The 14,766-nt window shown below is 37.9% G+C and overlaps 1 protein-coding gene across 4 annotated transcripts in view; it reads right to left on the bottom strand.

The window, feature by feature from the left end:
- Positions 1-14,766, bottom strand: part of GABRR3 (gamma-aminobutyric acid type A receptor subunit rho3) — a 33,609-nt gene that overhangs the window by 5,106 nt on the left and 13,737 nt on the right. For all 4 annotated transcript variants that reach the window (XM_020811142.3, XM_020811149.3, XM_072993978.2 and 1 more), the window contains exons 3-6: positions 12,780-12,847; positions 7,968-8,191; positions 5,122-5,204; positions 4,125-4,265 (exon numbers count right to left, since the gene is read on the bottom strand). In XM_020811142.3, the coding sequence (XP_020666801.3) occupies positions 4,125-4,265; positions 5,122-5,204; positions 7,968-8,191; positions 12,780-12,847 (516 nt within the window). The remainder of the gene's footprint in view (positions 1-4,124; positions 4,266-5,121; positions 5,205-7,967; positions 8,192-12,779; positions 12,848-14,766) is intronic.

Here is a 14,766-nt window from a genome sequence, read left to right as displayed (position 1 = left end):
ATGAACTAAGACGGTGAACACAACTATCCTCTGCCTTGTGAGGTAGGTCAGCCTGGGAAAGAGTGGCTGGCCCAAGGTCATCCAATAAGTTCTATGGCTCAGTCAAGAAGCTGAACTAGGTCCCAAGTCTAACCACTACTGACCTTACTGAACCGGATGCACGGTTCTTTGGAAAAGAACATAGAGGTACATGTAAAATTATTACTTTGTGAACAACAGGAAAATGCAGATGCCCAATTATATATTATATATGCAAAGTGTTACAGGGACTGTATTTCTGATTTGCTACATATGTGTAGCTTTTCTATGCCTTGTTACTGAGCAACCTAGGTAAGAATTGGTAGTCCAAGCTAAATTGCCACATAAGAGGAGCAGCAAACAGCATCCGTCATACAACTAAGTCAAGTTACCTTGTATTTAAAGTGAACCATGCTAACCTGTTTCCTGAAAAATAAGACCTAACCTGAAAATAAGCCCTAGTATGATTTTTCAGGGTGCTTGTAATATAAGCCTTACCCCAAAAATAAGCCCCAGTTAAGTGGAACCCTGCCTTCCACCATTGTGCAGCAACTAGAAGAAAATGATATGACTGGATGTGAATAAGTGTATAATGCTGTACATTTTTTAAAAAAATCCCCTGTAAATAAACCCTAATGGGTTTTTGGACCAAAAATTTATACAAGACCCTGTCTTATTTTTGAGGAATCACAGTGTAGTGTTTTCCATTTATTAGATCTATGGTTCTTGTATTATGTAATGGTTTATGAATATTCATGTTGCTGAGAGGTGGAGTCAAGAGAGATGCTATAAGAGGCGGGGTCAGAGAGCAGTTTAAGTCAGATAGCGTCAGTTAGAGAAATGTAAGAGTCAGGCAGGAGAGAAAAGCCAGACAGAGTAATAGAGTGTATAGTTGGGGAAATTTAGGTGTGATTAGCTATTGAAGATATTTATGAATCTCTGTAATCAATAAAGCAAAGTTTTATTTTAAAGAAATTGAAGTGTGGACCTGAATCTTTCTGAAGTAATGGTGATTTAGAGATCACCTGGTGGCAGCAAGTGTAAAAGAAGAGAGTGTTTGCCTTCATGTGCTCTGGGGCTTGAAGGTCAAGCAAAGGGGCACGAGGGTGGACGTCACACACAGTAATAACCACAGGAAGCTAAAAATCCAGCAAGTTCATTTCTCCATCCCTAGTAGTAAAAAAAACTAACAACAATATAATGACAAATCTAATTCATAACTTCTTGCCTTCTTCTCAGTCTTCTATCACCATCGTTGCTTTTTTCAGCTTTGGATGTAGCAAAATTAAACAGGTATGTTAGTTCTAAACTAGTATCTCAGGTTATTCGATCCATACATTCCTCTCTCCACTGCACTTTATTTATTCTATCTTGAATTACCAGCTGCAGCATGTACTTTTCATTTTTCATTATGTAATGGAGGTGTTCTAGCTTTTTGCATTTTATATGTTCTAAGATTTCTTGGTCTTTATTTAATCGCCATTGTATTTCTGCATTTATCATCCTCTCATGTTATAATAAAACCACAATTCCATTGCTTGTATTTTTTTTATAGTACCCTGTGTTAAAGTTAGACGATCTAAAATTATATTCTACTTGGGTCTGTTGCTACTAGAATGCTTCTCTAGGGCATTTCTATTCTGGATTTTATTATGTAGCTATGATCCCACTGTTCATTTAACTGAATTCCAAGGTGCACTTTGCACTTTCATTTTGAATCCTTAATTGCTGTTCTTCTTGATTTTTATTGATTACCATTAGTTTGGTTACCTTTGGTTACATTAATTTCCAAACCTAGTTAATGACTTATTTATTTATTTATTTATTTATTTATTTATTTATTTATTTATTTATTTGTTTATTTATTTATTTATTTATTTATTTATTTATTGGACTTATATACCGCCCCATAGCGCTACAAGCACTCTCCGGGCGGTTTACAATTTAATTATACAGGCTACACATTGCCCCCCCCAGCAAGCTGGGTACTCATTTTACCGACCTCGGAAGGATGGAAGGCTGAGTCAACCTTGAGCCAGCTACCTGGGATTTGAACCCCAGGTCGTGAGCACAGTTTTAGCTGCAGTACAGCGTTTTAACCACTGCACCACGAGACTTGCTTCATTGACATTATTGGTTAAGCTTTGCAGACTATATAGCTAGCTAGTAATAATGTATTGCCTGCAAAATAGATGCTGTTGATAACCTCTATTGAAAATTATGCATTTACTGTATTTGAATCATCAAGTGTACTGTATATTTAAAGATGCTCACAAGTATAAAATGAGAATCGATAGTAGGACTGTACATTCTTGCTATACTGCTCTTTATATCTCTGTGTTCTCTGTCATTTGATCCTTAACATTCATTACAGATTTTTCGTCGTCGTTTAGTCGTTTAGTCGTGTCCGACTCTTCGTGACCCCATGGACCAGAGCACGCCAGGCCCTCCTATCTTCTACTGCCTCCCGGAGTTGTGTCAAATTCATGTTGGTTGCTTCGCAGATTTTTATTATAGTACAAATCTCCAATTGTATGACTATCTCTTGAATGGAGATCTTTGTTGCCAACAAGAGTATCAGCTTGCCATCTTGGACTTTGTTTAAAAGAAAAGTATATGACACCAAAACTCTGCTGCCTAAGGGAGTATCCTCATTCTGCCTGATGGTAAAGCTGCCCCTGGTTGGGAATGAGTGTTGTTAGACTTCGGCAGCACAGAAACCAGTGAATAGAATTTACTGATTAAATCCTGGCTACCATATGCTCACTAACACAGTTCTTCCACCTCTAATGAGTAGAATCAGAACAATGTAAAAGAGCAGGACTATTGCTAAATGATCATAAGTTGTTTTTGTTTAAACACAGTGAAAAAAGCAAGCTGAACACAACTACACAGAATTACAATTAACCCAAAATTAACTTCACAATGACAAACACAGTTAGCACTCCTATCCCTGTGAAAAGCTTTCTGAGTAATTTCGTAAGGATAATTTTCTTCACTGTTTTACTGTTAAACTAAGCATTTAATTGTTAGATCAACCCCACTATCCAGGAGAGACACTGCCATCTAGTGAATTGCCAGCACAATTCTATGGGACTGATGTTAAAGGAATTAAAAGATACTGTAACTGCAAGAGTAGATTTCTCCTTATTATGGTGAAAGTCACAATGTGTTATATGTCACTTTAATAATTCTGTCTAAAGTTATGCATATCGTGTACATCATCATCTCTGCCACAACTAGCTCTATTATTAGAGCCTTCCAGCTATTTCCCCCTAGCTATTAGTACAAGTGTCAAAATAGGCAATACTTTTATAGATCACTAAAAATCATTGTGCAGTTCACAAGCTTTCTTGGATTAAAACACCACTTCATCAGGTTTGTACCAGTGCGAAGAATGTAAAGTCCTAACATACATGGCATGATGGGTTTTGCCAAGCACTTTGCTCTTGGATGAAAAGTTCAAAAAGTTCTTGGCAAGGTGGAAATCGCAAGGCGTGTCTCTCTTAGAAGTCTCTCTTGGATGTACATCTGAAGACTGGATGCTGTTTAATAGTTACAGCTTTGGCATTTGTGGATTGAGTGTAACAACCTAGAGTAGTTCTCCAAACAAAAAGCACAGGCTGTGTGTGTACACCCATTTATGGCCTTTCTTCGAAACAGACATGTTTCTCCTGAGCCGTGTGTGTGTGTGTGTGTGTGTGTGTGTGTGTGTGTGTGTGTGTGTGTGTGTGTGTGTGTGTGTGTGTGTGTGTGTGTGTGTGTGTGTGTGAGAGAGAGAGAGAGAGAGAGAGAGAGAGAGAGAGAGAGAGAGAGAGAGAGAGAGAGAGAGAGAGAGAGACTGACCATGACTGGAGAAAGGTTTCATGGGGATGTGAGAGAGGGTGAGCAATGTGTGGCCTACAGACTGAATAGGTCCCAGAGGGGCTCAAAGGCAGCACCCCTGCCAAGTTTTATTGTTCAAAATATCCCCTTGTACACTCTAGAGCAAATTTTTTTACATCTTGGGGCCCTCAGCATTCCTGTCCTCCAAATACACTTAAAAAACAAACAAACACTGAAGTGTATGAAGGAATTTTTTAAGTTTTAGAAGTCTTTTGACATACCTGTACTGCTGTAGAATGCCAATCCACTAGAAGCACTGAATTCTTCAATGAAGAACTGGGAAAGAGAAATATGTTCATCTGTGCTGAGGGATTCATTCCCATGCTTCCAATACAGCATCAAGTCATCTTCATTGTAGGCATCTGTAGGACAATTTCTTTAAAAATTAGTATACCATCCTCTTATTTCTGGTAGATACACACACAAAATATGTCCAAGGACAGCAGACTTTGTAGATCGGGTGCCATTTGCACTAAATAATTTGCACACTGACAGACAGCTATGGACATGTCTTAAATAATGTGCACATTAGAAAAACATTTGAAATAAGTATGCCTTTCAAATGTGCACAAGACACTTCATTCAATGCAAGAAGTTGATTCAAGCAATGTGTATAATTTAAATCATACATACATTTGGAGAACAATGCATAAAAGGCATGGATTGGGCTGTTTTTTAAATACCTATACCTACACAATAGGGCATGTCCAGATGTGGAGGTGGGAACTGGGAAAAAGAGGAAGTCCATGCAATGGACTTCATAGGTGTCCCATCCCTAGCATAGATGTTTCTTTAACTTGCTATGGATTAGATGACATTTGGAAATATCTGTCTCTGTAGGTGGAGACAGTTTGGTTGCTTAAACAAAGCTCATACTTTAAGAGGAGAAGATCACTGAAGAAATATTTTGCATTAAAAATTAAATAAAACTGCCATGAGAACTTGATGACAAGACTATATTAGGTTTTGGACATTCTTTAACATGGACCTGTGTAATCTTCCATCTCATTATAATGTTAATAACTGGCAGCAACCAAGTCTTCAGACAGATCAATAACATTCAGTAGCATCCTTTGCTTTTGTTAATATTGCTGTTAAGTAAAACTAAGAAAAGTTAGAACAAATTTCAAATTCTTAAGTCACTCATATATCTTGCATCATTCATGATAATGCTATGGGTATGGAGAATATATAATGCCATAGTAGAATCAAACTCACAGCTTTCCAGCTCTAGAGAGCAGTTCTGAGTATCCAGTGGGAACCTACTGAAGTCCATGAAGCACATGGCGGACACTGTTATCCTGTCAAAAAGCCAACAGAGGAGCATATCTGAAATGTTATGTGTCTCTATTACAGCTTTGTTATACTGTATATGAGAGTACTATAATCTGTGAAGACAGATTTCATGGGGTTCCTATATTCCTCAAACAAGTCTTTTTTTCCTTATTATAGTTTAATCCAGAAGTAAAAAAAATATAATGCTGCCTTGGAAAAATCCACAGGGAAGACCAATTCCCTCTGTTTTGGCAAAGCAGCAGGCCACCTGAGAGTAAATTTGATTCCAAGCATCATGTCTTAAAAATCCAATCTTCCTCCACTCGTCATGAGGGTTTATCACCTCTAGTTTGATAAGAAACATAGGACTGTGGTGCTATATGTAAATTCATGGTCCTCTACTGCCATAAATTCTATCAACATGGGGAAAATGTTCTTGTATAATTCTCTCCTATGGGAAGTGGCTTTCATTTCCTCTTATAAGGAGGCAGGAGGTTTGCACTATAGGTACAAGTTCTCCTACCTACTTCCTTTCTCACCAGTTTACCACCAGCTTTGGATATAGCTGTAATTCTTTGTAATTTTGTTTTCTGGGTTTTTTTTTCCATCTCAGTATTCTTAATCTTTGTCCTCAAGTTTCCCAAGGTGAAATTGCAGTGCAATTCCTATGGGTAGGCACAATATATACCATGTTTCCCTGAAAATAAGACAGGGTCTTATAATAATTGTTGCTCCAAAAATGTATTAGGGTTTATTTGCAGGGGATTTTTTTTTAAAAAAAAATGTACAGCATTCTACACTTATTCACATCCACTCACATCATTTTCTTCTGGTTGCTGCACAATGGTGGAAGGCGGGGTTCCACTTAACTGGGGCTTATTTTTGGGGTAAGGCTTATATTACGAGCACCCTGAAAAATCGTACTATGCTTATTTTCAGGTTAGGTCTTATTTTGGGGGAAACAGGGTACTCCATATGTTTTGGACTGCAAATCCCATAATTCCTGACTTGTAGTAATGCTGGCTGACCTTATAAGGGTTGTAGTCAAAACACTGAAAGCACCAGGGATACTGTGTGCTTCACAAAATAGATTTGCAACTGGCATTTTCTTCAAACTTCTTGAAACAATAAGTAAAGTGAAAAACAGGAGAAATGACTATTTGGAGCCAGAACCTGACAAAACATCCAGTGAGCAGGCAGACAAGCTGGCTCCTTGTGAGGCCCAGGTCAGTTGCTTATTTAGCCAGGAAGAAGAAACGCTTTTACACCTCTACTAGGTAAAGGGATAAGGCCAATGGCATATATTTATCTATGGAGCTACTCAGGAAAATGAGAAGACATCATAGGCTAAGGGACCCTCTGACATGTAAGACTGGGACATTTGAAATTGTGAATATTTTCGAAACTAGGTGAAATATATTTTGTAAAGTAATAATAACAGTAAAAAGAGTAATGTATATGTTTTGCAAACATTATCCCAGTAATTTCAGAATAGTGATCTACTATTCCTAATGCACAGGTGGGAATGGAGTGAGAAAGGATGATAGAACTTGTCTTGCCTAAGACTGTTTTGAAAGTTCATGACAGCAGTAAAATTTGAACCATTAGAACTGCCTGTCTTACTACTAATAAATAAATAAATAAATAAATAAATAAATAAATAAATAAATAAATAAATAAATAAATAAATAAATAAATAAATAAATAAATAAATAAATAAATAAATAAATAAATAAATAAATAAACCCTAAAATATAACAGTCCATACCACATATATGATTGTTAACTCACTATACTAGGAATAAAATTTAGACTGACCTCAAAGTTACTTCTGCCTTAGGTGTTCAAATGCTCCAGTTTTGAATGGCTTTTTATTCATTAATGCAGTTCTATTGTTTTTATCACACATGTTCACCAAATATTATTCCAAGGGCAAGAATTTAAAAAGCAGTTCACACAATATTAAAAAAGCAACAACTGCTACTATACCTTTACTACCAATAGTAATAATAATAACAACAATAAATGCAATATGTTTAAATAATACAATGATAAATTATGACACAACCATTAAAAACAGCGGCAGAACATAAGAAATAAAAGCTCCACAGAGCACAAGTGTGTTAATCCTCCAGTCCTTCGAAGGATTAAAAGGCCTGGGAACACTTATTTTTAAATCTGTCTGATACTGGAATTACATCAAAGGGAGCAGTAGGCAAGCTTTCTTAAGGAAAATGCTGCACACAAAGGGGGGCTTCCATTCAAAAAGACCTTTAAATGGCTGCTGCCCATCTCACCTTTAAGACTGGACCCAAGAGCCTCAAATTATGATTTCAGTTTCTGGGTGACTGGAGTTGATCTGTGTGAGTTCAGCAAGTGACAACAATGGAAACCACACAATGGAAAACTAAAGCTTGCAGCTTAAAAATTATTACTTTTTTGGACTAGAACTGGCAGGAGTTGTAGTTTTGAAAGGTAACTTTTCCTAACTCTTCATAGACATTGGACCAAATTCTCTTACCTAGTTATTATTAGTTATGCTGGCATAGCATAAATAGCATAACGTTTGGAGGCAAATTGCTCCAGCTTGTCTGGCTCAGCATGCAACTGGTAATGTTTACGAAAATGTCTTAACTTAGAGTAATTTGCCTCCAGACATTATGCCATTTGTGTAGTTACATACATATTTGTCCTATATACCAAAATAAACTAACTTATTGTTTCCTGGCATTTCTGCCACTTTGGTATTTGTTTTCATGTGATTAGAAGATAAAGACAATTCCACTTACCGTAAACTGAAGAGGACATTGCCATCTGGATAGACACGTAACATAACATTCTCCATAGTTGTGTCATGGATGAAAGATCTTTTAGAGTGAACAAAAAATATGTCAGGTACCCAGATCTTTTTAATTAGTCTTCCATCAAAGGTCATGCTTCTGTTTCTGGTACTAGGGAATGAGAGTCTCTCATCTTTCCAATAATGTCTAAGATACAAAGTCATTGTGAAGTCCTTTAAAGAGAGAGAGAGAGATTCAGAGGAAGATTTTGTAAAAAGCAATAAATCAAAACAAATTAATTCATCAGCTTAATACCACTATCTTCAGAAATAGCCATTGCAAAAGATTTTTACCCTGAAGAAAAATCATGTAAAACAGCTATGTACCTTGCTGGTGCATATATTAATTTATTTTATTTATTTTATTGGATTTCTACCCTACCCATCTAGACCAAAGGTCTACTCTGGGCGGAATAACAAATTTAAAAACAGTTAAACCAATAAACATGCACTATAAATCCACAATGGTAAGGAGTGAATTTAAGATACAGCAAGAGGAAAAGTCTGCCAAAATAGCCAGGTCTTGAGTTTGCTTCTGAAGACACCCAGAGAGGGAGCCAGGCGGATCTCCAGGGCAAGTTGTTCCAGAGGCAAGGGGCCACTGCCGAGAAGGCCTGGTTCCTTGTTCTTTCCTTCTGGACCTCCCTTAGCGTTAGGCCCCTCAGTTGCCCGTCCTGGTTGGAACGAGTGACTCTGGCTGAACTGGGTGGGAGAAGGTGCTCTGCCAGATATACACACATAAATGCATTTTGTCACAGATAGGTGATATGATTATCATATGCCTCTTGTTCTTTGCCATCCATTTTTACTTATGATATAGAATTTCACAGGAATCCCATAAGAGTGCCAAAGTATCTTTGGGGGGGGCATGTAAGGAGAAATGAGGGCAAATTGCAGAAAAACAAGGTGTTCTTCAGAGATATACACTGAATGTTTTAGAAAGTACTCTAGCTTAAATCTATTTTTGTCATATTTGACCCTTCATCACAATAGATACGGTTACAATATAGATACAGATCAATACAGATAGAGATGAAAGCAAGAATCTGTTAAGTGGCTTCAATGTTTTGCTTCCACTTATCCACATTATAAATCCTGTGTAATCTTCCAACCCTCCTAACTGTTGTCTTGATTCTGCTCCAGGCTACAGTACAGGAAAGAATGAAATTCATAGCAGAAATGGGATATTTTACTTTTTCAGTTGCACAATACAGAATCCCTCAGCCATAAAAATTACTGGGCCATGTTGACTAGGAAATTCTGGGAGATAAAATGACCTGACAAAACTCTTTTGTTGTTGTTCAGTTGTTAAGTCGTGTCCGACTCTCCATGACCCCATCGACCAGAGCACGCCAGGCCCTCCTGTCTTCCACTACCTCCCGGAGTTGGGTCAAATTCATGTTTGTAGCTTCGATGACACTGTCCAACCATCTCGTCCTCTGTCATCCCCTTCTCCTCTTGCCTTCACATTTTCCTAACTTCAGGGTCAGGCAAAACTCTACTTCCTAATAAATATAACTATATCAATCTTCAACACACATTTACTGAGATACAAAACATAATAGTTTTATTATTACTAAGAATATTAAAACTGCAGAGCTGGAAGGGACTTTGAGTCCAACCAATTGTCAAGGAGGCACATTGAGCAATCAAACTCACAACCCCGCCAAAACTACAGAGCTATCCAGCAGTTCAAAGCATTTCTAAGAGCCATAGCATATTCCTAATACAGATACATATAGAATTAGTTATTCTGATAAAATTATCAATTTCTTCCAAAACTAATTTGGAATTAATTCTTCCCAAACTCCTGCTATTTATATACCTTATCATTAGCTGATGTAAATCTGATATTTCTGGAAAGGGGTTTCAAACAATGATAAGGCATAATTTTTGGAATAAAGTTTCCATCTGTGATGGCTTGTCGTGGTTTGAAATCTCTTTCCAGAAATATCAGATACTCAGCCATCATAAGTTGAAGAAGATAATGATATAATAATGATAATAACCTTAAAGCTGCAGAGTTAGAAGGGACCCTATGGATCATTGACTCCAGTCCCTGTCGAGGAGGCACAGTGAGGAATTGAACTCTCAACCTCTAAACCATTACAGTGGGGTCTTGACTTAAGAACAGCTCGAGTTAAGAACATTTTGACTTAAGAACCACTCTCATAGGAAAATATTGACTTGACTTACATACTTAGATTTGAGTTAAGAACTGAAAAAAACCACGTGGGAGGCAGGGAAAGTGCAAAATTAGAACTTTCAGTTAACTGTTGGCCAGTGAAAAGGGTGCCTGTCTGCTTCCTCACTCCTCCCAGTGTTTAGAGAGTGGATTGGGAGACAGTCTTCGGACTGCCTGGTACTGTACTGCCTGGACTGTATTTTCCCTGCCTTCCCTGAACCTTTCTTGACCTATGAAAAAAAGAAAAAATATCCCCCTCTAGTGGTCAAAGGCGGAATAGCAGCTTCCCATTAGTTTCTATGGACGGAAAAGAGCAGATACGGATCAAATGGTTTTCAATGCATTCCTATGGGAAATGCAGATTTGACCTGAGAACTTTTTGACTTGAGAACCGCCTTCCAATACGGATTAAGTTCTCAAGTCAAGACCCCACTGTAATTTATCCAGAAGTTCAAAGAGATTTCTAATGATCCGACCTTCTCTCTCTCTTGTTTCTACAATGCTTCATTTTATCATTTAGTTAAATTCCCACCTAAGTCCCCCAAAGTCTTTGGAAGGCAGAAAGAAACTAGAATTTTCTAGAAACCTACTAAAATACATAATATTTATTTATTTATTTATTTATTTATTTATTTATTTATTTATTTATTTATTTATTTATTTATTTATTTAATTTATACCCCACCTATCTGGCCCACCGGACCACTCTAGGCGGCTTCCAAATATAAAATCAAATAATAAAACTTAGACAAATACATAATAATCAAACAAGAACAGCAGTAAAAATAAAAAGGAAAAGTAAGAAAAAATCAAGAGTTGGCTGGAGGGAAGGCCTGAATAAACAGCCATGTTTTTAATTGGGTTTTAAAGGTGCCCAGCGTGGGGGCCGCGCGAATCTCCGGAGGGAGATTGTTCCAGAGGCGAGGAGCCACCGCCGAGAAGGCCCGGTTTCGTGTCTTCTCCTTCTGGGCCTCTCTCGGCGTCAGGCTCCTCAGCTTCACCTCCTGACTCACGCGGGTGATCTGGGTAGACCTTGTTGGGAGGAGGCATTAGAGATTATTATTATTGTTGTTGTTGTTGTTGTTGTTGTTGTTGTTGTTGTTAGAGATTATTATTATTAGAGATTATTATTATTAGAGATTGGGATAAGTCCTTTTTAGGAGTATAGCTCCCATAACCTCCAGACAGCAAGGGAATTGCAAGCTTTACATAATATTGCTGTATCGACTTTGTTGTAACAAGAACAAGAGTCCACAGCACTTTAAATGCAAAAATGTCATTAAAAGACTACCCTTCTCTGCATGGGTACTTTTCCTGTAAACACACACACACCGCTTTATTCCTGTGGTTCCACCACCTTCTGTGTTGCCTGTGCAGACTGGCCATTTTGGGTGTGGAGTGGAGTGGGCTACAAAGGGTGTGCTGAGGTAGGGAAAGGAGTGATATGCCACTTGGAATGCTCTTCCCATCCCAACAGCAAACAACGCTTTGTAGCCTGATCAGCTGTCAATTAAGCACTTTGCCTGATTGTCTGGAAAAGTACTTTTTAGTTGCTCCTCTCTCCCCCTGTCCTTGCCATTCTGTTTTCTCCCTCCCCTCCCCACCCCTGCTTCTTTTCTCTTCTTCTCCCCCAACTCTCGTTTGGAATCTGCAGTCACCATACTGAGGCTGCTGGAGAGTGCTTTCTCCCAGCTAAACAGAACATGCAAAAAAAACAACCCACCGTGCCCTACTATTGTGTCAGAAAGGTGTGCAACAGCTCTTAAAGAGAAGGATTAGTCAATCTAAAGATAAACACAAGTGGGCACAAGCTTTTTTTAAAAGCCTAATTGTGCACTCAACAATCCATAGAGAGTGTGGACAGGCTCTATGAAAAATTTGCAGAGCAGCTCTACAAAAGTTGTTTAAACTATCTGCAAGTAACTAAGGCTTTCCCACAATGGCAAATTTACTCTTAAATTGGGAGATCATGAGGGTTTTATTTGTAAATCTATAAGATCATATTAAAGCGTGGATAGCTTCCTCCATTGATTAATCATCTTAAACGGCTAATTTCCCAAATAAATAATTGGACAAAATGGTTAGTGCATGTTTTGCTTCATATTTCCAGTCTGTAAGGACTAGAGACAGTATATATTTTTAAAATGCAAATTGGAATTTGGACCAGCAGGGCAGCAAGCCTGGAATCCAAGTAAAACCTGAAAGCCCTGTTAGGGTTGCTATAAATTGTTTCTGACTTGATGGCACATAACAACAACAATGTTGGTGACAGTGTTAAACCACTGCCTGAACATCTTACTTGCCTCTAAAACCTTACTGGAGTCACTAGACGTTCAAAATGAATTGCTGATATATAACAATATTACTGTGACCTGATCCTAAATACTGTAGAAAGGTCACAGTGAACTGAAATAAGCAAAGTTGGGCTAATGTGTGGATCCATCAGAAGCACGCCATTCTTTGAAGTTTTATACTTTTCTAGACAACATTATTTGAAGTACAGACAATGCTGTGTGCCTCCGTTCCCAACATCTAATTGCTAGTTAATTAAATCACAGTTCTAGTTCAAAAACTTACCATGTCAACTTCTGAAATGCTGTCAATGCTCTCTACTTGTACATCAATACCCACTGGTATGGGTGAGCCTTTAAAATAACAGAGATTATGTGGCTATCAGACAGGATAACTATAACCTTTAGAAATGTAAGATGAATTGATCACCTGCGACAGAACTGGCATGCGGAATTCAGTCAAAATCAAAGTACATGTTAACATGCATACAGAAGTGAGAGTGTGTACACATTTTTAAATAGGGAAAGTTACTGTGGAAGACAGCAGTTGAACTGTCTGAGAACAGTTTAAGGGTTAAGCTAGTACCACATTCTGTTCTAAACATTATAACTTTAAAGACTGCTGGCATGTTTCTGCAACATCGTTTTCAATAGTGATTTGTAAATAACATTTCTTACACAGTTAACAAACATGAAACTTGTTTCCTTGTTTTCTGTATTTGAAACCACTTAAGAGACTTTAGTTTGTTTTTCCTAAATGGTGTGAAGGAAAGATTGTAGCTGCATATGGGTGCTACATAATTAAAAACTGTGCCACATACAGATGGTAACATTTTTTATTCTCTGCCGTTTGAGGACTGTTCAAAGTCAGAAAGCAAAGCCAAAAAAAAAAAAAAAAAAAAAAGCAAAGTGTGCTGCTTATATACCACCCCATAACACGCAAAGCACTCTCTGGGCAGTCTACAAGTTAATTATGCAGGCTACATATTGCCCCGCTATCAAGCTGGGTACTCATTTTACCAACCTCAGAAGGATAGAAGGTTGAGTCAACCTTGACCCAGCTACCTGGGACTGAACCCCGGGTCATGAGCACAGTCTTGGCTGCAGTACAGCAGTTTAACCACTGCACCACAAGGCTCCTTAATCAATCAGTTAATAACCCACCACCTCATGGGTACCTGGGTGTAATTAACAGACACACAGAGAAAATGCAATTGATGTTCACATTCCGGTGGTTTTCTACTAAATTTATCAGATAGGGTTTTGGTAGAAATGTGTCTCTTTTCTCTTTCCCTTGTTTCTCTTATACCAGAGACTGGAGTCTATTATAACAGTTCTAAACAATATATTTGTGCTACATCATAAACCCATCTGTCAGGTTCTTCAGACAACACAGTCCTCTCCTCCTTTTTCTTTACCTTGAATGTCCAGTAGCAACAATTCATACCTCTGATTTCTCTTTATGCAATCCAAGTATTCTAGCTTTTTGTTTTTTTACAAGTTCCATTTCTATAATTTCTTGGTCTCTGTACAGTTTCCTTAGTACTTCTCATGTATCACCCGCTTGAACCAAGAAATGTTTAGCATTGTACAATAAATTAACATTTCAAATATTTCTTTATTGCTATAATAACCTGTGTTAAAGTCCCCAATTCAATGCTATAGATAGATCAGTGGTCCCCAACCTTGGGCCTCCAGATGTTCTTGAATTACACCTCCCAGAATCCTTCACCACCACCTCTGCTGGCCAGGATTTCTGGGAGTTGAAGTCCAAGAACATCTGGAAGCCCAAGGTTGGGGACCACTGCTATAGATCATTGATACATAGTGCTATGCAAGGAGTGTTTTTCAAGTCAATGTTAAGATTTTGTTGTATATTATGTTCTTCATTACAAGTAACCTGTCCCTAACCATCCGTGTGCTGTTTTTTATTATGTGGCTATGAACACTATCCAGTCAACTAAATATAAGTAGTTATATTGCTCAACATGCTCTGCACTTTAATTGCGATTTCTTAACTTTCTTTTCTGTCTGTCTGTCTATCTTTCTTTTGTGGGGAGTTGCTTGCCTTTCAGTGTTTGCTGTGAACTTGGTTATCTTGCCATTTTACACTGTATTCATTAATTACTTTAGTGACTCTACTGAGTACCCCTTGCAGACCGTCTAAATTGCCATCTAGTAATGCCAGTTGAGCTGACTGGATATCTCATTGAGTTAGGTACCTGGATGCAGAGCCAGAGGTTAAGAGTTCAATTCCCCACTGTGCATCCCTG

Source organism: Pogona vitticeps, chromosome 3 (genome assembly GCF_051106095.1).
Source record: "Pogona vitticeps strain Pit_001003342236 chromosome 3, PviZW2.1, whole genome shotgun sequence".
Lineage (NCBI taxonomy): Eukaryota > Metazoa > Chordata > Lepidosauria > Squamata > Agamidae > Pogona > Pogona vitticeps.
The sequence above is the reverse complement of the archived record's forward strand: the minus strand, read 5'-3'. Positions and strand labels throughout refer to the sequence as shown.